This window comes from Saccoglossus kowalevskii, chromosome 19 (genome assembly GCF_978046115.1).
Source record: "Saccoglossus kowalevskii chromosome 19, keSacKowa6.1, whole genome shotgun sequence".
Taxonomy (NCBI): Eukaryota; Metazoa; Hemichordata; class Enteropneusta; family Harrimaniidae; genus Saccoglossus; species Saccoglossus kowalevskii.
Window position 1 is genome coordinate 16,728,024 of NC_140659.1, and position 24,092 is coordinate 16,752,115.

Consider the following 24,092-nt stretch of genomic DNA (forward strand, 5'->3'; position numbering starts at 1 on the left):
ACATGAAAATACACCTACCATACAAACACAGTCCAACTACAACTTAGCTAAATCCACTTCATCTAATCACAAAACCAATAGCCAAATCCGCTTTCTTAAACCCACATGAAAATACACCTACCATACAAACACAGTCCAACAACAACTTAGCTAAATCCACTTCATCTAATCACAAAACCAATAGCCAAATCCGCTTTCTTAAACCCACATGAAAATACACCTACCATACAAACACAGTCCAACTACAACTTAGCTAAATCCACTTCATCTAATCACAAAACCAATAGCCAAATCCGCTTTCTTAAACCCACATGAAAATACACCTACCATACAAACACAGTCCAACTACAACTTGGCTAAATCCACTTCATCTAATCACAACACGAAATAGCCAAATCCTCTTTCTTAAACCCACATGAAAATACACCTACCATACAAACACAGTCCAACTACAACTTAGCTAAATCCACTTCATCTAACCACAACACCAATAGCCAAATCCTCTTTCTTAAACCCACATGAAAATACACCTACCATACAAACACAGTCCAACTACAACTTAGCTAAATCCACTTCATCTAATCACAAAACCAATAGCCAAATCCTCTTTCTTAAACCCACATGAAAATACACCTACCATACAAACACAGTCCAACTACAACTTAGCTAAATCCACTTCATCTAATCACAAAACCAATAGCCAAATCCTCTTTCTTAAACCCACATGAAAATACTCAACAATACAATCCAAAGAAACTCAATCAAACTATAACTGTTCACATGTAGGACTTGCATCTTATAGAAAATTATCACATTTTGGCTTCCTACTTTCTAAATCTAGCTTGTAATTTTAAGATGGGCATCAAGAACTGAGGTGGATTTTCAGCCTTTCAACTTGAATAACATCAACTTTCTGAATTAATAACAATAACAGGTATTCCCAGGCACGGACCAAAAGTGTGTATTCATAACTGTAAATGCATTGCTCTATAAGTATAGTAATGAACACACATCCGACTAAACATTCCTTTATGCAGTTTGAATTCTGGAACTTATAAAAACCAGGGTCCATAGGACCGAGAGCCAAATGATTTCCAAGACTTTTTCAGACCATTTCCCAAACTTTCTTTCATTTTTCCCAAGACATTTTGACCCTTAATTCAGGCCAACATGGTGGAAGGGCGGGCGCAGGGATAGCAATCACTGCCGACCCTTGTCGGAACTGGGGTAGAAAACACTTTATAAAAAAAGACTCTATGCAGATAAAACAGGTCTTTCTAAAATGAATTAATAACTATAAAGAAAAGAATTTTCAAAGATTTTAAAGTTTTTCCTGTAATTTAAAGACAGCTCAAAGATTTTCCAGATCTCAAAACATCCAAAGATTTTCCCAACGCTACGGACCCTGAAAGCATTGATGTAGTGTTAAAGTTCACTACTTTGTAAAAGCCTTGCGGACTACTGCACGATTCATGTCATTAGTGCAAAAAGACAAATTGTCTATCTCTGGCTAGTAGCTGTTCAAAGTCATAGCCCCAAGTTTTGATTTCTAAATCACTGGCTGTCTTCATTATTTCCAAAACAGTTTGTGACTTTCACACTAATAATAGGCTCACAAATCTATCTACAAAGAGATCGTGAATTGTTCGAGTTACGGACATCGAGTTACGAACACATTGAGTTACACTTGTAACACAAGTTTTAGTTACTAAATATGGACATTAAACGACATTAGCAATTTATGTTAATTGAGCGTCAAGATATAATTTGAATGTAGTTTTGCAAAAGTGGGTGTGGTTTCTAAAATAAGAGTATGGTCTTGCAAAACATTGTGACATAAAGCAAATTTGTTACCATAACAACATAGATATAACACCCAACAATTGGTTGTAATATCAGTTATGATATACTTTACACATTACTGATAAGTTGGAAGTCTAAAGGCAACCAATTTCAAAATGTTCCAATGCCATCATGTGGGGTTATCCAAGCAATGGCTGTGTGATTTCTGGAAATTATTACCAGTATTCGTACCGGTAACTGTACAATGTACTCATTTCTATTGCTATGTACTTATTTGAGATTTTATTATTACCATTAGTTTTTCTTTCCTATAATTTTGTGTACTTACCTTTAATATTTGTATTTTGTTGTTTTTTCTTATCAGTAAAGTGTACATGTATTATATTTATTTTTCTTTACTTTTGTAATTTTGTTGTTTTATAAATGTAGTTTTTTAGTGACCTTACTGTTGTACTTTCTGAAGTCAGTTTTGTGTCAATAATTGTATTACTTATCAATCCCTGTGTGTGTGTTTGATGTATACATTGAATTTTCCATTTGTTTTCATTGAAATCAGCAAATGACATGGTCTGCGAACAGATAAACCATGTCAACACAGATTTCCATGCAATCCACCACAAATATCTGATGATGAAACTTGTAGCTATATGTATAAACGTTTACATATAATGTACTGTATCCTTGACTCTTTTGATAGACTTGACCATTACAACAATTTGTAAGTTGCAGCAAACAATCTTCTATAGAATTGGAACAAAATGTCCTCATGAAGGAGTGAATGTAGAACACACTGACACACGTAATCACCATAAAAAAGTTTTAATCCTTGCTTACAAAGCATAGACATAAAACTCTGACTGTAATTACCTATGTCTACTGATATTAAACTACATGTATGAGAGATTATCTTGGAATTGTAAATCCAGTATTTACTTACAGATATACTAAAAAGTAAAAATGACAAACAATCATCGAGCTAGGAAAATTCATCCACACTTGTTTCAAATTACGACAAGAAAAAATAATAAAACCACCAAATAATTTAATTTTTTTTTGCTATCTTTTTGTATTACTTTATTGTATTTTCAACTACGATCCCACTTCGGGATACGGTTTCAATAAAGATTATTATTACTTTAATAGCTTATCATAGTATCAATTTACATACTTCTCCCTAGAATTTTTAAAACATCATAACTACAATGATATCATTTTTTGTATACAAAACAGGGCAAAGGAATCATTGAACATCTCTTGCATATGCACTCTGTGCAGGAGTACTTTTATTTCTCCATTGCAGGCTCAACATATGGTCCATAGAACAAAAAGGTACACATCAAAGGAGATTCATCTCAAAAAGAGGTTGACTGAAGCTGTACAGTATTTTAATCAGAAGTTTCAGTTTGTGTACCCAAGAATATTATAATGTATACCTTTGTCCATATTTGGATATTATACAAGCGATCATTGTAATCTAGTACAATTTTTAGAGGGATGGTGAGGGATAGACTAAATCTTCACCTTCTTCTCATATGAAAGACCATCTATGCATTGTTTTAAACTAAGGCAGACTCTTAGCCCTAGAGCCAAGAACTTTACAGTAGGGCCAACAAGTTTCAGAATATAACGACTCGGCTAAAAATATTTGTCATTAGTCTGATAATTGCGCAACGAAAAATACTGTTCAAAATGACAAACATTTTACATAGTGTCAGTACATTTCTGAAGGTCATCAAAACTGCACATTATATTAAAATTAATTAAAAGTCTGCGTCTGTCATTTCCCAATAATGATATTGGCTTCTATTTTGAATTCAATCTATTTAACTTGAGTCAACACTGTTCAAACAGAGCCAAGAACTTTTTCAACTTACAGGCCATGTAAGCAAGCAATTCTTTGATGATGGCGGCAAACAGAGTTTATGTATACATCCTCAAATCCCTTGCGAGATTGAAGTAGTTTACAGTGGTGTGCTCACCTGTGGATTACACACTTGAACCAACTCCTCATCCAACAGACCATCTTCCATTCACTGTGAGATCTTACATAATGTGAGAATGTCATGGATTGCACGTCTGCCACAAAAATCAAACGATTTTATTTTGAGCTTGTATTTCTTTTATGGTTCAATATCGAAAAGTTGATTTTTCAGAGGGGAATATGGTGTTGAGATACCGTTATTTCATCAAAATTGACCCTCATCAAATAAATGTGTACAAAACATTATGCATGGAAATATCCAAAAAGTACTTTGTTGAATCCCACACTGTTTTGACTTCACTATGACCTTTTTTGTTCTGTTATAATTTTGATTTCACAAATAGCACAGAATTTCACATTGAACAGAATATGGTCTGTTTAGTAGGGTGTGACATTCATTCAATAGTGTATATCTATAGTGTTATCTGACACAAATTGCAGTACACTGGTTGGTGCCAATTTAAATAAGAGAGATGGAAAGGTGTGAAGTAGAAACTTACTAATTTAACAGCATGAGAGTACCACTGAGAAAATGCCAACTGAAGGTTCAACTCTTGATGAAATTCAAATCCACTCCCAAAATATTGAGGCATACAATTTCTAGAACAAAACACAGGCACATGATAGAGTAAATTATCCAGAGAGAGAATTAAAGATATCTACATGAAATGAACAAATCTAAGTGAGGTCTACCCAAGGTACATATACACCATTTATTAAGGCAATCAGGCTTGAAGTTTTCAAGAAGAAAATCAAAAAGTAACAAGCATCCTGTCGGCTGAGATGGCTCCGCTGTTAGCAATGCACATGGCAATTAAAGAACAGAAGATATCATTAGAAAATGAACAAATCTGAGAGAGGTCCACATGTAGTACCTATATGTATAATATATCAAAGCAATTGGACTTGCGGTTTTCAACAAGAAGTCGAAAATATCACTTTTTACCAAAAATTACAAAAATATTCATCAAAATTAGAGAATAAAAGATATCATCATGAAATGAACAAATCTGAGAGAGGTCCACCCAAGATACATATACACCAAGTATCAAAGCATTCAGGCTTGTAGTTTTCAAGAAGAAGTCGAAAAAGTAAAACATTGACATGGACAACGACGGACAATCACTCATATGATAAGCTCCACTCGACAAAGTCGACAGCGGATCTAAAAAGTTGACACGGACGACGATGCTGCCGATGAACAATTACTCATACGATAAGCTCTACTCGACAAAGTTAAAAAAGGCCTCATCTAAAGACAAGGTTGATGTCTTTTTCCTGCATTGAAAGTTGAAGCAAGATGTCACACGAGTGGGAGAGCACGCCCACTCCACCCCCAATGTTCAGGTTTGAAGTGGATATTATTCAAACCAAAATTTGCTGACCCCTATGGATCAATAATTAATGTTTAATCTAGATTACTAGTAGTTAATTTGGATCAAAACAACCTATGAACTTGGCTTTCATCTGAATTAGCTAACAGTTTCAAACATGATTAGCTCGAGTCAGGACAGCTGAAACAACTTTGATTCAAATATAATAGTTATTTATGAGTATAAGCTTTTTAATTTTAATGTGTATGTACAGTGTAGCATGGATTGTTGTTCTATACAAACACAGCATACATATTGTATGTAACACTAGCCAATATGCACTTGGAATTTACATGCTGAGTATAGGAAGCATGGTTTGTATATAGGTACCGCATCAGGTACAAGTCACGTGAACTTGAAATAAATGATTGTTTACTCGATAAGGAAAATGTCTATACAAAATAAATGCACCATTTTGAGTCATAATCTTGTTATTTATTGTTTTATTAGATGTTTTAACTCGACATGCTCCTGTCATAATAATAATAATAATAATAACTTTATTACACTACTAAAAACCTTCAGAGGGTTTTTGTATGGTAAGGAACATAAATACATACAATACATAAGAGATAAAAATAAAATGTTAGTAAAATAAAAGAAAAAAATAAATTAATTACTTTCTGTGGTTTTAAAAATTGTGCTCTTTAAGTATTTTGCTAAAGCTATATTATTCTCCATAATCTTTTTAAATATGGAATTCACATCCATTGTGTAAATATTTATTGTACACTCATCAACCCTGCATCAAACAGTTTTTTTCTTTGTTCTATATAGCCAGTACAAAATAGCAGGAAATGTTTTTCATCTCCTAATGCTTTAGTGTTACATTTATTACAGTGTCTATTTTCTAATTCTATTTTGGGCTTTGTTCTTCTACCTAATTCTATTTCTAAGTTGTGGTCACTCAGACGGAATTTTGAAAGCATTTTCCTGAGGCTGAAATTTGAAATGTTTTGCAAATAATAATACTACTACTAATAATAATAATAATAATAATACGCAGCTGATTTACTTGAAATTGTGAAAAAAAAAGAAGCTTTTACTCACAAGGCATGATCACAAATAGTGCCTTCACAGTTTGATGTGGCAAATAGTGCCCCCACAGTTTAATCACGAACACTGAAATCTCACAAAAGGTGTGATTTGAACATAATTGTGGTTTCAAGGTGCCAATATTGAATTGTGATTTTTTTTTTTGGTTGTCAGCAGATGCCGAAAACCATTCCACTCCACTCAACAGTCTCCCTGCATGGTGATACTCCCTATACTGTACCTGGCTTATTATGCGAGAACATATATTTTGCTAGTAGTGTTTTTCAAATTCCAGATGACATATTGTAACCTACCATCAGCACTGGTGTTATTCTATATTATTTCTCCTCATATTTTTCAACAATATTACGCAATAATTTTTTGTGCATTACATTACACTTACAGTTTTTGGCATTCAAGTCTCATTTGAAAACGTAAATCAACTGAACCACCAAGCTTTACATAAAAAGTTTATATTGATTCCTAAAACTGTCTATTATTTGTATAATATTATTTGTAGACTTATCAGGGGTCACGACTTAACGAAGGGTCGCGTGAAAGGGGGGTGGGTTCAAGCATTGAAAACCGATAAAATGTATACCACAGGTTGTTTACCCTTATAGTATGTTTGCTTTATTGAAAAACATCACTACATCTCAGCTTTATAATGCCATCATGGTTGGATAATTTCACACATTTTCTGTTCAGTTCGCCTCTTGGTCAACTTTGAAAACAAATTTTCTTTACCACCATGGAATAATGGAATCATCGACTGTTAAATCACATGACTTGATTTCATTTATCTTGACACAAGTTTGTGAGTTTTTTACAAATGAACAGACTGCTGCTCAATGGAGAACTAGAAATCACAGTGATGGATTCAACTCATTGTAATAAGTTTTATAGAGCTATATCAAAGGGAGACTGGCCGAGAAATACAAAACTTTGCAACTTGACACCCCCATCAACACCTTGTGCCCGGCCTGCATTACTTTTTGTATCTCAGTAATTGATATCCTTACTGAATCAAAACTGACCATCAGCAAATGTGTATAGCCAAAAAATAAGCGTTTGTAAAATCCTACATGATCTTTTTAACACAATTATGATGCTATGACCTTTGTTTGTCCTGTTTTTGTGTTTGATTTCAAGTGTAACATGGGATCTCGCGGTGAACGGAAAATGGTCTGGTAAACCAACAGCTTGAAACCAACAGTGTTAAAGGTGTTTCCCCTGACACATAAACATATCTATATAACTTTGTATAAAGTGCTAAAAACATCCTCAACAATTTCTGCCTTTCCTGAAAATTGGTACATACATGTATATGAAACGTATCTATATGATAATATACATAACTGATATAGTAGCTGGCTTAGCGATGGAATCAGCAATAACAGTCCATACACACTGCCTCATCACTTACACGAAAAAACTGTTTTCTCTGTCACTAGTAAAAGTAGTAAATTGAGATTTTTTTTTTTAAATTTACTAAATATCCCATTATGATGTAATATGGATTAATGTTAATAAATAAGTGTTTTATGTTCTCAGTTATCATATTTAATAACACTTAGAGAGCGCTTAGTAAAATTGGGTTAATTTTCTAGTGAGAAGCGCCTGCAATTTACATTATAACTCTATACTGTTTACAGTGAATAGAAGATTGTTTAGAAAATAAAACTACAGTTAGCAGCTTACAGTAAACATAAATGCATTAAATGACAGGAAGCAAAATTTATTTTGGCTTTAACCAGGCAATTATAGACCTCACAAAATACATGTACAGTGATTTTCATGGAAGCCATACTACAGGTAGATACAAAGCTAGCTGAAATGACTATTGAATTATGTAAATTTGTATTTTTTTTGAGAGAGAATTTTTGTAATGTGTTTATATTGTAGTCATGTACCTTTTATAAATTTGTATTTTTGAATCTCTGAGTCTGGTGCCCCATAGAAATTAACATTGGCTTAGGGGGACTAAGCAGGAGAAATAACATGTTACAATACATCACAAAATAAAGGATTTACAACTATAAAACCTCATAAATAATTGATAATACATTTGTATGAAGCTCTAGATTTACATTTGAATACATAATTATTTTTGTTTCAAATAAAACCATAGTAGTACCATAATTAATTAAAAGACCTACATGTATGGAGAAAACACTTTTACATGACGACATATGAACGGCATATTCAGCTTTTACATGTCCTCGTTTTTTGAAAATACCCATGAAATACTACTGTAAAGGGCTTAATTATTCACTGGGTTTTAATTTAGCTTATTTCGCTGACTGGAAAATAAGCTAAATTAAAACCCGGTGAATATGTAAAATTTAGCATGGAACACATTATCTAAATGATATAACCGTGAATTTAAAACCCACTGAATATGCCTGAAATGGTAAATCAGCGAAATTTAAACCCAGCGAAAATTAGTCATTTTACAGTAATCCATGCAGCATAATGCTTTCAATCCCAATTTAATCTTCAAGGGAATGGTTCAATATTATGTACAGCAAACATAATCCAGATCAGTAGATTAAAAATTTCAATCAATGTCTTATTGTATCCTTTTTTTCTATTCCCACCCAATAACAAAAATAAATGATGAATCAGACAACTAAAAATAAATGACATAGTGGACGGATTGAAAAATATGGTTTTAAAAAGTAATCGAAGATTTGGGTCAACACTTTTATTAAACCTCAATAGAAAAGCATTTCAATCATAAAACTGTTAGCATGATAACCAAAATGCTATATCGCTAAACTATAATGAAAAACGTCACATGTAACTAACACCGGGTAGCCAGAAGAGATACATTAGAAAAGCTAGATATGTGACATCATGTTTTTCATTATAACAGCGCTGTTAAAAATAAAACAGCATAATTGTTCCGTTCCAGGAAACTACATCCCCTATTGAAAGTTCATGGCCATGTTAAAATGAACAATAAATTATTCCGTGCAAAAAATCTATTTATAGATTTTAGAATTTCTTTCAAACAAATCGACTCACCTGCTTTTGCTGGTGTTTACAAACAGGTGATACAGATACAAGGATATTCAAATAATTAAATTTACGGGTGTTTTTTTTTTCTTCAAATATATGTCGTTCAGTGATGCAAATACGACGAAGACTGGGAGAAAATGTCGGAATCCAACGAAGGAAGCTGAGTCCGCCGATATTTTAGCAATTTCCGACTCGCGTAACTCGGCTGATAATATTCAATCGTATCTGCTTTGAAGCCGCTCGTTTTCGAGAGCGTTTGCAATGTTTGTAACTCACAGTCGATATTTTTCGTGGTTCTTTTACAATTTATGTAGCCTGAACTCTGCATCATCGATTCTGACTCAAGTTTCGAGCGATGATCTCATCCTTACTTGGTTTCTGGGGAAAAATAAGCATCGAACGATAATATAACATGTGAAAACCGATCTACTCACCTGAACAAGATCTGCCGAAAATCACCCCAAATCAAGCCTAGCGGCAACCCCTGAGCTGTTTTCTCCTTCTATTATTTTCCACAACCATGTAGTCTTTTCATAAATTCCACAGAAATAACTGAAGATTGCAATACATAGATTTTTGGACAATATAATCACACAATCGTATAGTATAACTTATCATCCAGGAATATCCCGACTTTAGTGACGTCAATGCGACCCCCTGCAAACTGCACATAAACGTCACTAGAAAGTGTGTGGATTCCATCAAATGTCACCGATGAGGGCTCGCGTCAAAGTTTAACCTAATTTTAACGAAAAGCTTGTCTTTCTCAGTGCGCTTTGTATATGTCACAACAATATTCGGAAGAGGCATTCGAACAAACATGGCTTCAAGCTCAAGTGCAGATAAACCAGAAGATGGTGCATGTGCCGGGGAAGGTCACTCTGCTGTCTCGGAATTTCTCGGAAACGTAGAGTTACCAGCCACTGAGGCAGCAATGTTTGCCGTGGTTCCGTTAGGATGGTGTCCCCACTTAGAGGGAAGTGTGAATCCAGTTCCGGAGGGAGGTTTGGTCACAAGTACCCCGTGCCAACAGTCTGGGTGTGAAGACACCAGAGAAAACTGGGTTTGCCTTTGTTGCTATGGAGTGTACTGTGGAAGATTTATTAATGAGCATATGCTAATGCATCATCTTGAGTCAAATCATCCTTTGACACTAAGCTACGCAGATCTATCTGTTTGGTGTTATCCGTGTGATTCATACGTTCACAATATAGCACTGTTACCAGCAAAAAGAGCAGCCCACCTCAGTAAATTCGGACAAGATATTCCTGAATGAACATTTACATCATTGCTGACACGTTTTGAAAATATTTATTTTCAGCAAACTTCACCAGTAACCGTGGTTTCACATACTGTAAAGGGGTTAATTATTCACTGGGTTTTAATTTTGCTTATTTCACTTACTGGAAAATACGCTAAATTAAAACCCAGTGAATTGTAAAATTTAGCATAGAACACATTATCGAAATGATAAAACCGTGAATTTAAAACCCACTGAATATGCCTGAAATGGTAAATCAGCAGAATTTAAACCCAGTGAAAATTAGTAATTTTACAGTACCGTACTATGTTTTTCAGAAAACTGTGAATGATTTTTATTATCGTTTACAATTAGAGTACTCTCATGTTTACCTTGAGTAACGCCCATCACCCATCATAGTCATGTTATTTTGAACTGCCATTGAAATTCATGAAACATTTGTTGATTTCATTTTAAACACATTCAAAGCTTTGTGAAATGTAGTGTACTTATGATGTAAAGTAACCTTTCTGAGTTCAAATGAAGGAAGCTTTGGATATGTTAAAAACAAAAAAATACAATTTGCAGCCAATGGTGAATACAGAATATAGAATGAACACAGAATGTGGCCTAATACACTGATAGTTGTTGCTGTTTTGTTCCATAGCTGTTTTTTAAGAAGACAGCTAAGGCTGGTGCTAGAGTATGGTTTGCCATAATCAAAATTAATTTATTCTGACTATTTTCTTTATCAAAATTTGGAATTTTATTTTGTGCAGTCAGGAATAATTTGTCCCTATGGTGACTGTAAGCTGGACATTTCATTACAAAATGTTGCTCATCCTCAACTATATTTTGGCTGCACATATCACATGTTCTTTTATCCAGCCGCACATTATTATGTCTGCCTTTCTCAATTGACTGTATGTCATTGAGTAAAGCGACATTTCCCTTCTCTGGAAGAATTCAAACCTGAAAGTGACAAATGGGGCAGTTGTAGAAAATGCACATCGGAAATCTGTACAAATTCTGAATAAAAATTTATTGTGCAACATTTTTTGTCTGTGTCATAGATGAAGGGAAAGATACAGTCTGTACTTATTGGTTTTGTCGGCATTAGTATAAACTATTTTCTTGTGGTTACAATATGTCAAACAGATTTTATCCATTCTTTTTCAAACTTGGATATATTATTACCCTGTTTGGGATCTTGATCAAGCTTGGTTCTGGTATGTCTTGCATACTGTAAAATACTTTATTTTCGCTTGGAATTAATTTTTGCTGAAGGAATGATTCAGTGAAAATAAAATCCAGTGAATATACCTTTTTTCTTATATTTTACAGTCAACTTGTCAAAAATCAATGAAAATAAATTCCATACAAAACACCCAACATGTCTTTTCAGCGAAAATTAAATCCAGCTAAAATAAAGTATTTCACAGTATTGTGCAGATTTTGGTTTACCAGGAGTTGACTTCAGATAAACAGCGCCACCTAGTGGACAAATTAATCATTTCCCCCAAATAAAATTTAGTTTTCATTGTTGGTAATCTTTGAACATTCATTGATATTTTGAAGCTAGACAATTGTGAATAGAATTGTGGAGGGAGATTATATCATATCCTATTTCTCTTCATTGAAAATAAAGAATGCAACCCATATTCTGTAGTTACTGTGAAACATGTTGAAACAAACGTTTTAAAATGCGATTTGATTGGAATATGTCCCAATATTTATACACGTGCGTTTCCAATCTCTGTTCATGTATACGTTTCTGTGTTCTCGTAAAAACCCAACACCACATGTGTGCTACTATTAATATATATTTCAGGTGTTACCCGGTAATAGTTGGAGAAATGAATTCAAACATACCCGTAGTGTTAATAGTGTTGGCACTTTAGTAAATACTTTACCTCTTAGTTGTATGGTACAGTGATGGTCCAGTAGTAAGCATGTTCATCTGTATCAAGAATGTTCCCAGTTTGATTTCCAACTGTTTACTTCACAGTACACATAAGAGTACAGTCTGTCCTGCCTTCCAAATACACCACATCACGTTTGGGGGATTTCTGCCCTGTATTCAAAATTAGCACCAAGTACCCCCAGAAAAGACTTCAATGTCCAGAAATAATGGCTGAATCATTATGTGCCACAGAGACAGAATATTTTGTTGATTGAATTGTAATTATTTTTATTCCATACAGCTTATTATGACTATCAAAAATCACAGAGAATATATTAAAAACAATTGCAACATGAGAAAACAGGTATATCAATTTAATATAAATCTACTTTTTTGTAAAGCTTTCAAAACTAAATCCACTGCTACAGTAAAACTTCAATATAGCAATTCATAGAACAGTCTGTATTCATCCAACATCTATTCATTTTTACAGAATATTTTCTATTAAATGTATCAATACTGGTATCATTAAGTGTCTATCTGCTATGCATATATCATGGAATATTATAATCTGGCCTTTTTGAGAAGTCTTCAATTTCTTTACTAGTGGGTATTTTTTGAAGCATTCTTTATTCATCATTTGTAAAGGGGCTTGACCATTAAAAAATGAGGGTGAGTTTTCTCAGAGAATAAATTAGAAATGTTTATAAAAAGACACACACAAAAATATTTATGATAGAAAACAATCTAATTAAAATAAGATCCTGGTTGGCTTAATCTTTATTTTATTATATATAATTACTATAATTATTATTTATTTTAATTATTTTTTGACGTTACAATTTACAATTATTTTGCTGCAAAAATGGTTTTGTTTGTGAAAGCAAGTAAAACCAGGATTCTATTTTAATCAGATTGGATAGAGAAAAGCTTCAAGAAAAAACGTCAGTCAAAACTAAATATAAGAAACAAATAACATGCAGTTTTTTTCTGCCCCCCCAAGTTTGAATAGTCAACCCTTAATACAGTTTATCTGCATTATTGTACTCTGTGTGATTACCAAAGATGCTCCTTCATTCAATATATCCATTGTTTCTGCTGAATTGCATGTCATATAGAAAAATAGAAATCTGTCCAGCCTCACATAGGATATCCATAAACAATCCACAAGTTAATATCTTAACTGTCATCTGAACTCTGACATCAATACTATGATAAATATTGACAATGTTATTAATTGCTAAAACTTGGCCTTCAATGTTTACAGGTAAAATTTTTATGAAATTTATTACATTATTATATAATTTCATATACTGACTAGTTTGAACTTGCTATAAATTAAAGGTACCAGGGGGTACCCATTGCAAAAATATTCTATAGAATTCAATGGAAATTCTATAGAATTTATATAGATTATTCTACAGAAATTCTATTGAAAACTATATAATTCTATAGAACTCTATCTCTGTAGAATTCAATTCAATAGAATTCTATAGAACTCTATTGAGGTTTTTCATAACTTCTACTGCCACCCCAGCCTAGATTTCAGAAATATTGCAATTTGATTGTCACATGAAACACTACACTAAGAGGAACAACAAATTAACCAAATGAAGCCTCTTTATAATTTTGAACTTGAAGTATATAGAGTTATGAAATACCGGGGGGTAACACATATCAATAATATCACATGATTGTATGGTTTATGAAATAATTTTTTTTTAACAGCTTGAATCTTGGAGTCCTTTAATAACTTGATCAAGTTTCATGGCTAAAGCTCTGTCACCAGTCACTTTTAATCTTCCACTTAAGAAGGCTTGGAAAGGTCGAAGTTCACCAGAAAACATCATTTGCATATCATATGTCGTCATCTCCAATACAGCGTCAGGTTCTTCATTTGGATCACCACTGCCAGCATCACCCGAACCTTGAAAGTTCAATAAACTGATTTTTAAAATCTCTTCAAAACACCATATATTTCCAAGAAAATACCACTCATCACACATTTTTACAAAAGTAGCCACTTAATTCTTTGCTTATTTCCGAAGTAAATGACCACTCAACTTGCCACACATTTTTAGTAAGTTGGCCACTCATCTCACCATGCATTTCCAAATAATGACCACTCAACTCAACATATTTTCAGCAAACTGGCCAATCATCTCATTGCTCATTTCCAAAAATATGGCCACTTATCTCACCTTACATTTCCAAAAATATGGCCACTCATCTCACCTTACATTTCCAAAAATATGGCCACTCATCTCACTATGCATTTTCAAAAATATGGCCACTCATCTCACCATGCATTTCCAAAAATATGGCCACTCATCTCACCTTACATTTCCAAAAATATGGCCACTCATCTCACCATGCATTTCCAAATATATGGCCACTCATCTCACCATGCATTTCCAAGAATATGGCCACTCAACTCACCTTACATTTCCAAAAATATGGCCACTCATCTCACCATGCATTTTCAAAAATATGGCCACTCATCTTACCATGCATTTCCAAAAATATGGCCACTCATCTCACCTTATATTTCCAAGAATATGGCCACTCAACTCACCTTACATTTCCAAGAATACGGCCATTCAACTTACCACACATTTTTAAGAATATGGCCACTCAACTCACCTTACATTTCCAAGAATATGGCCACTCAACTTACCACACATTTCCAAGAATATGGCTACTCAGCTCACCTCACATTTCCAAGAAAAACATTATATGACCGGTCAACCCACAATACATTTCCAAAAAATCTAACTCACCACACTTTCCACGGAAAATGTATGTTCAAAGAAATTGCTACTCTAAAGAAAATGGTCACTCAATTGACCACATATTTGCAAGAAAATATCTCTTTAAAAAACAAGCAGCCTATCGGCTGAGATAGCTCCGCTGTTAGCAATGCACATTTCAATTAAAGAACTGAAGACATCATTAGAAAATGAACAATATGAATAGTATCAAAGCAATCGGACTTACAGTTTTTAACAAGAAGTCGAAAATATCACTTTTTACCAAAAATTACAAAAATATTCACCAAAATAAATTAATTAGAGAATTGAAGATATCATCACAAAACGAACAAATCTGAGAGAGGTCCACATGTAGTACCTATATATGTAATATCAAAGCAATCGGACTTACAGTTTTCAACAAGAAGTCGAAAATATCACTTTTTACCAAAAATGACAAAAATATTCACCAAAATTAGAGAATTGAAGATATCATCACAAAATGAACAAATCTGAGAGAGGTCCACATGTAGTACCTATATATGTAATATCAAAGCAATTGGACTTGCGGTTTTTAACAAGAAGTCAAAAATATCACTTTTTACCAAAAATGACAAAAATATTCACCAAAATTAGAGAATTGAAGATATCATCACGAAATAAACAAATCTGAGAGAGATCCACATGTAGTACCTATATATGTAGTATCAAAGCAATTGGACTTGCGGTTTTTAACAAGAAGTCGAAAATATCACTTTTCACCAAAAAATGACAAAAATATTCACCAAAATTAGAGAATTAAAGATATCATTACAAAATGAACAAATCTGAGAGAGGTCCACATGTAGTACCTATATATGTAATATCAAAGCATTTGCACTTGCGGTTTTTAACAAGAAGTCGAAAATATCAGTTTTTACCAAAAATGACAAAAATATTCACCAAAATTAGAGAATTAAAGATATCATTACAAAATGAACAAATCTGAGAGAGGTCCACATGTAGTACCTATATATGTAATATCAAAGCAATTGCACTTGCGGTTTTTAACAAGAAGTCGAAAATATCAGTTTTTACCAAAAATGACAAAAATATTCACCAAAATTAGAGAATTGAAGATATCATCACGAAATGAACAAATCTGAGAGAGGTCCACATGTAGTACCTATATATGTAGTATCAAAGCAATTGCACTTGCGGTTTTTAACAAGAAGTCGAAAATATCAGTTTTTACCAAAAATGACAAAAATATTCACCAAAATTAGAGAATTAAAGATATCAACATGAAATGAACAAACCTAAGAGAGGTCTACCCGAGGTACATATACACCAAGTATCAAAGCATTTAGGCTTGTAGTTTTCAAGAAGAAGTCGAAAAAGTAAAACATTGACACGAACGACGACGGACGACAACGACGACGACGGACAATCACTCATATGATAAGCTCCGCTCGACAAAGTCGACAGCGGAGCTAAAAAATGGCTGCTCAACGCATTAATTACTTAAAAAAAAATACACAGAAGATAGTTATAGGAGCTTACAATTGATGTTTTAACATACCATTTTTAAGGTCCAAGTAAAACGTTCCCCCATCGTTGCCTTGCAATATGAATTTATACACAGCTCCAACACTCTGTACCAATGAATCATTGAGTAACAATTTAACAGCAGATAAAATATCACTTGGAGACATTGTAGCCGCTTGTGTTTTCTCGGCAACAGCCTCCCCAAGTCCATTGGCAGCAGCAAGCGTTTGTATGGGAGATGGGCTAGTAGAATTACCGAACACTAAAACAGAATCAATAATCAGAAAAATGTTATATATATATATATATATATATGTTTGTTCACAGGTCAAGGTGTGGACACAGACTGACTACTGTACACTGGCTATGTGTGGACACAGACTGACTACTGTACACTGGCCATGTGTGGACACAGACTGACTACTGTACACTGGCTATGTGTGGACACAGACTGACTACTGTACACTGGCTATGTGTGGACACAGACTGACTACTGTACACTGGCCATGTGTGGACACAGACTGACTACTGTACACTGGCCATGTGTGGACACAGACTGACTACTGTACACTGGCCATGTGTGGACACAGACTGACTACTGTACACTGGCCATGTGTGGATACAGACTGACTACTGTACACTGGCCATGTGTGGACACAGACTGACTACTGTACACTGGTCATGTGTGGACACAGACTGACTACTGTACACTAGCCATGTGTGGACACAGACTGACTACTGTACACTGGCCATGTGTGGACACAGACTGACTACTGTACACTGGCCATGTGTGGATACAGACTGACTACTGTACATTGGCCATGTGTGGACACAGACTGACTACTGTACACTGGTCATGTGTGGACACAGACTGACTACTGTACACTGTCCATGTGTGGACACAGACTGACTACTGTACACTGGCCATGTGTGGACACAGACTGACTACTGTACACTGGCCATGTGTGGGCACAGACTGACTACTGTACACTGGCCATGTGTGGACACAGACTGACTACTGTACACTGGCCATGTGTGGACACAGACTGACTACTGTACACTGGCCATGTGTGGACACAGACTGACTACTGTACACTGGTCATGTGTGGACACAGACTGACTACTGTACACTGGTCATGTGTGGACACAGACTGACTACTGTACACTGGCCATGTGTGGACACAGACTGACTACTGTACACTGGTCATGTGTGGACACAGACTGACTACTGTACACTAGCCATGTGTGGACACAGACTGACTACTGTACACTGGCCATGTGTGGACACAGACTGACTACTGTACACTGGCCATGTGTGGACACAGACTGACTACTGTACACTGGCCATGTGTGGACACAGACTGACTACTGTACACTGGCCATGTGTGGACACAGACTGACTACTGTACACTGGCCATGTGTGGACACAGACTGACTACTGTACACTGGTCATGTGTGGACACAGACTGACTACTGTACACTGGCCATGTGTGGACACAGACTGACTACTGTACACTGGCCATGTGTGGACACAGACTGACTACTGTACACTGGCTATGTGTGGACACAGACTGACTACTGTACACTGGCCATGTGTGGACACAGACTGACTACTGTACACTGGTCATGTGTGGACACAGACTGACTACTGTACACTGGCCATGTGTGGACACAGACTGACTACTGTACACTAGCCATGTGTGGACACAGACTGACTACTGTACACTGGCCATGTGTGGACACAGACTGACTACTGCACACTGACCATGTGTGGACACAGACTGACTACTGTACACTGGCCGTGTGTGGACACAGACTGACTACTGTACACTGGCTATGTGTGGACACAGACTGACTACTGTACACTGGCCATGTGTGGGCACAAACTGACTACTGTACACTGGCCATGTGTGGACACAGACTGACCATTGTACACTGGCCATGTGTGGACACAGACTGACCATTGTACACTGGGCCATGTGTGGACACAGACTGACCAATGTACACTGGGCCATGTGTGGACACAGACTACTGTACACTGGCCATGTGTGGGCACAGACTGACTACTGTACACTGGCCATGTGTGGGCACAAACTGACTACTGTACACTGGCCATGTGTGGACACAGACTGACCATTGTACACTGGCCATGTGTGGACACAGACTGACCATTGTACACTGGGCCATGTGTGGACACAGACTGACCAATGTACACTGGGCCATGTGTGGACACAGACTGACTACTGCACACTGACCATGTGTGGACACAGACTGACTACTGTACACTGGCCATGTGTGGACACAGACTGACTACTGTACACTAGCCATGTGTGGACACAGACTGACTACTGTACACTGGCCATGTGTGGACACAGACTGACTACTGCACACTGACCATGTGTGGACACAGACTGACTACTGTACACTGGCCGTGTGTGGACACAGACTGACTACTGTACACTGGCTATGTGTGGACACAGACTGACTACTGTACACTGGCCATGTGTGGGCACAAACTGACTACTGTACACTGGCCATGTGTGGACACAGACTGACCATTGTACACTGGCCATGTGTGGACACAGACTGACCATTGTACACTGGGCCATGTGTGGACACAGACTGACCAATGTACACTGGGCCATGTGTGGACACAGACTACTGTACACTGGCCATGTGTGGGCACAGACTGACTACTGTACACTGGCCATGTGTGGGCACAAACTGACTACTGTACACTGGCCATGTGTGGACACAGACTGACCATTGTACACTGGCCATGTGTGGACACAGACTGACCATTGTACACTGGGCCATGTGTGGACACAGACTGACCAATGTACACTGGGCCATGTGTGGACACAGACTACTGTACACTGGCCATGTGTGGACACAGACTGACCATTGTACACTGGGCCATGTGTGAACACAGACTGACTACTGTACACTGACCATGTGTGGACACAGACTGACCAATGTACACTGGCCGTGTGTGGACACAGACTGACTACTGTACACTGGCCATGTGTGGACACAGACTGACTACTGTACACTGGCCATGTGTGGACTAGTAAAAGTTAATGGTTCTGTGATACGAGTAAAGTAGAAAACAAAACGTTTTGTAAACTTTGAAAATAATTGGTTATTGCACTGTTGTGAAGTATTTATTGATGCAAAAATCGTATGACATAACTTACTTGTTTGTGCTGCTCTTTGCATGACATCAACTGGCAGGCCTGGTATAGGTGGGCTAATTAGTTGCCCCAATGAAAATGGATTAGGCTCTTTTAGTACAGTTGATTGAGATCTGAAAAGCACAAAAGTACACCAATCTATTTGTGATAATTAGATATACCACATCATGTCATAACATTCTTTTGTTTTTATTTGTTTTATTTATTTGTTTGCTTGTCACTCTATATAAAGGAAATCAAAGAAAGCTTATTATTACATATGTACTGCAGTTTATTTTGATTCGTCCCTGAAATCAAAATCGGTATTTCCACAACCCATATGCAAATGAGGTCTGAGAGCAAACAAAGTAGTCCCTTCAGGAGTACAGTTTTTCGGAATAAACAATATTTAGAAGTACGATATTTTCCGCTTGGGGTACATGAATATACTTGCCGAGTGACATGAAATTTGAACAACAGTAATGGTACTTTTAGGCAGTCACTTATTTTGGCCCAAACTAATTTGCATATCACCCATGCAATAATGTTTTCGGTATTTTCACGGTCAATATGCAAATGAACATGGTATTTTCATTGGCTACCGAACTATTTTTATTTTGTAAACACATTTTCGTCTGCTATTTTTATCCAGTTCAAATCGTTCAACAACAGTCAGGTGTACATCACATGGAATACTACGATTGGGAGAACTTAATGTGTGTTAACCACCTGGAAACTGAGTTTTATAAACCTTGAAGGGCTCTCAGAAGATCCACCAGCAGTAAAATCAGCGATTACTATGGAGCTGCAACCATCAGCATCGAGATACCAGGTTTCTGCTGGCGACGTTGCGGCGTTACTCAGTTCCAAATAAAAATTACCAACGCCAAAAGAGCAACATTTTAACCGGTAATCAAGACTCAGTCAATCCACGACCAGCAGGCAACATCAAACACGAAGGTGTAGCGTGCAGCCACAGTCCCTCAACGAAGGACTGTGGTGCAGCTAGGCGGAACTTTTAACTTCAACATAAACTGTGTATCATAGTCGTCCAGTTCAAGTTCTGGTTCTGCCGTGGTCCCAACTAAACGTCAACGAGTTATTTATTCGGACAGTGACTCAGATTAGACGTCTGATTATTTTAATTTCAAACAAACAGTGACACGCGTTCTCCGGGCGCGTTCTACACTGACACGCGCTGCTAGGGCGTAACACTTCTATTGGAACATATTAATGGGCAATGGGATTCCCCGACCTAAATTCCATCCCGGTTTGCACGTTCTTTCTTTAATACGAAATTATCAAGTATGGAACATATGTAATAATAACAGAACCCCACACCCTCCCCGTGGCTTTCGTTGCGTATGGAAGTTATTTTCACTCGAGATGCGCTGTATTCTGCTGTACTTTCACTCGCTTTGCTCGTGAAAGTACGGCCGCAGGATACACTGCATCACTCGTGAAAATAACTTCCATACGCAACGAAAGCCACAGGGAGGGTGTGGGGTTCTGTCATAGAACTAGCTCCTGTGCTGATGATTGGAGGCATAAAGTACAAATAGGAAATACTGTATTTACTATATTAGAAGCACATTTTCGTTACACATAAGCATTGTGTTTATTGAATGCAAAATCATTGAAATGTGTTTTATTTTGACCACAGATATTACGGTTATTCATATTAATGTGGTCACATGACCATATGTGGTATGTTAGTCTTATCTCTTGTCAAATGCCTTTATTATAGCACTGGTTGAATGTCACTATCTGCAGCAGTGCTTAATACATTACAGTTATGCATATTAATAAGGTCACATGAACTCATTATATAAGGTGGGTAATTAATATACATGGATCTCTACCCTGAAGTAATCAAATCTGTGGAATATCCAAAAGCACTTAATGTACGAAGTTTTATTTATATTTGATGCTCAAGTGGTACTCAAGATATCTGTAGAACACCTATAAATTTGTTAAATTATGCTAATAGTAAGCACATAATTTAACCTGAAACTAAGCATGTATATGGATTATTTCAGAGCACCTATATATCAAGTTTCATTGAAATCTGTTTAATAGTACTTGAAAAACATGTAAAATGAATGCTTGAAATTGGCAAATTAATATGCAAATTAGGAAATCAATATGCAAAAACTAATCAGGTCTGCGTATTATACCAGACCATCTATGTACCAAGTTTCATTGGAATCTGTTTAGTAGTACTTAAAAAATATGTAGAAATGAATGCTTGAAATTGGCAAATTAATATGCAAATTAGGAAATCAATATGCAAAAACTAATCAGGTCTGCGTATTATACCAGACCATCTATGTACCAAGTTTCATTGGAATCTGTTTAGTAGTACTTAAAAAATATGTAGAAATGAATGCTTGAAATTGGCAAATTAATATGCAAATTAGGTAATTAATATGCACTGATTTCAACTATAAACTAATCAGGTCTGCGCATTATCCCAGACCATCTATGTACCAAGTTTCATTGAAATCTGCTAACTGGTTCTTGATATATCAGTGAAACGTTTGAACGAATGAACAAACGAATGAACGAACAAACGAAAAATCTTTTTTTTTCGGGAGGCGATAGTGACTAATGCACATAATTACAAGAATATGAAAACATAGTTTTCTTCAAATGCCCAGAAAGATCTAGTGCTTTGAAGATCAAAACCATATTTCTTTCCTCAAAAAAAATGCTGACTTACAGTTCAACTCTAGTGACAGCGACTCCCCAGTTTTGTGTAACTGAGTTAAGATCAATCTGTAAACTTTGGTTATATATCGCCTTTTCTGATTCAATTTCTTGTGCTGATTTAGAAGACAGCAAATTCATGAGTGAAGTTTGTCCCAGTAATCTAGTGGAATGGTTCAGATCTTGTACTGCAGTGACAGAAGTAATGGCATCATTGATTTCAAAGTGTATTACAGCACCAATACTGATGACAGCGCCATCGTTTGTGAATACCTGCAATAGAATATGTATAAACTGATGACATCATCAGTATTGAAATGCACAAGTACACCAATACTGATGACAGCGCCATTGTTTGTGAATACCTGCAATAGAATATGTATAAACTGATGACATCATCAGTATGGACATGCACAATTACACCAATACTGATGACAGTGCCATCGTTTGTGAATACCTGCAATAGAATATGTATAAACTGATGACATCATCAGTATGGAAATGCACAAGTACACCAATACTGATGACAGTGCCATCGTTTGTGAATACCTGCAATAGAATATATAAACTGATGACATCATCAGTATGGAAATGCACAACTACACCAATACTGATGACAGCGCCATCATTTGTGAATACCTGCAATAGAATATGTATAAACTGATGACATCATCAGTATTGAAATGCACAAGTACACCAATACTGATGACAGTGCCATCGTTTGTGAATACCTGCAATAGAATATGTATAAACTGATGACATCATCAGTATGGAAATGCACAACTATACCAATACTGATGACAGCGCCATCATTTGTGAATACCTGCAATAGAATATATAAACTGATGACATCATCAGTATAGAAATGTACAACTACACCAATACTGATGACAGCGCCATCATTTGTGAATACCTGCAATAGAATATATAAACTGATGACATCATCAGTATGGAAATGCACAACTACACCAATACTGATGACAGTGCCATCGTTTGTGAATACCTGCAATAGAATATATAAACTGATGACATCATCAGTATTGAAATGCACAAGTACACCAATACTGATGACAGCGCCATCGTTTGTGAAAACCTGCAATAGAATATATGAACTGATGACATCATCAGTATTGAAATGCACAAGTACACCAATACTGATGAGAGCACCATCATTTGTGAATACCTGCAATAGAATATGTATAAACTGATGACATCATCAGTATGGACAATTACACCAATACTGATGACAGCGCCATTGTTTGTGAATGAATAATCTGTAACAGAATATATAAATATATAAATGTTCAGTATATATTTGTTAATAATAATAATAGTACACCTAAACTGATGACAACATAAGTATGAAATTACACAAAAATCCTCGGTGGCAGAGCCGGTGAAAATAGCTGAATTTGAGAAAACAACAGGAACTCAACTTTGAAGTAATCCTGAATTTATATATGTTACACATGCAGGGGTAATCTTGTTACACTGCTAAGTGGAGTCTCAAAAACCATCGGAAAGTACAACTGTACCGTTTTCTGTGAGTTTTCTGCTTTTGTTTTCACCAAGAT

The 24,092-nt window shown here is 35.9% G+C and overlaps 3 protein-coding genes across 7 annotated transcripts in view; 1 reads left to right on the top strand and 2 right to left on the bottom strand.

The window, feature by feature from the left end:
• Nucleotides 1–9,873, bottom strand: part of LOC100374258 (stress-activated protein kinase JNK-like) — a 70,201-nt gene extending 60,328 nt beyond the window's left edge. For 4 of the 5 annotated variants that reach the window (XM_085493814.1, XM_085493813.1, XM_085493812.1 and 1 more), the window contains exons 1-2: nt 9,651–9,873; nt 4,285–4,384 (exon numbers count right to left, since the gene is read on the bottom strand). In XM_085493814.1, coding sequence (XP_085349940.1) covers nt 4,285–4,377 — 93 coding nt within the window. In that variant the 5' untranslated portion in view covers nt 4,378–4,384; nt 9,651–9,873. The remainder of the gene's footprint in view (nt 1–4,284; nt 4,385–9,650) is intronic. The other variant, XM_085493815.1, reaches the window with a different exon arrangement.
• A 163-nt stretch (nt 9,874–10,036) lies between these two features.
• LOC100374106 (histone deacetylase 6-like) lies at nt 10,037–10,492 on the top strand. The gene has a single exon (XM_002731591.1). The coding sequence runs from the start codon at nt 10,037–10,039 to the stop codon at nt 10,490–10,492; it is 456 nt and encodes a 151-aa protein (XP_002731637.1).
• A 2,129-nt stretch (nt 10,493–12,621) lies between these two features.
• LOC100373951 (stomatin-like protein 1) overlaps nt 12,622–24,092 on the bottom strand; it is a 30,228-nt gene continuing 18,757 nt past the window's right edge. The window contains exons 6-9 of the mRNA XM_085494114.1: nt 22,532–22,791; nt 19,834–19,943; nt 16,671–16,898; nt 12,622–14,286 (exon numbers count right to left, since the gene is read on the bottom strand). Coding sequence (XP_085350240.1) covers nt 14,081–14,286; nt 16,671–16,898; nt 19,834–19,943; nt 22,532–22,791 — 804 coding nt within the window. The 3' untranslated portion in view covers nt 12,622–14,080. The remainder of the gene's footprint in view (nt 14,287–16,670; nt 16,899–19,833; nt 19,944–22,531; nt 22,792–24,092) is intronic.

Coding starts and splice junctions, on each gene's coding strand:
- LOC100374106 (XM_002731591.1), top strand. CDS start 10,037: ATGGCTTCAAGCTCAAGTGCAGATAAACCAGAAGATGGTGCATGTGCC.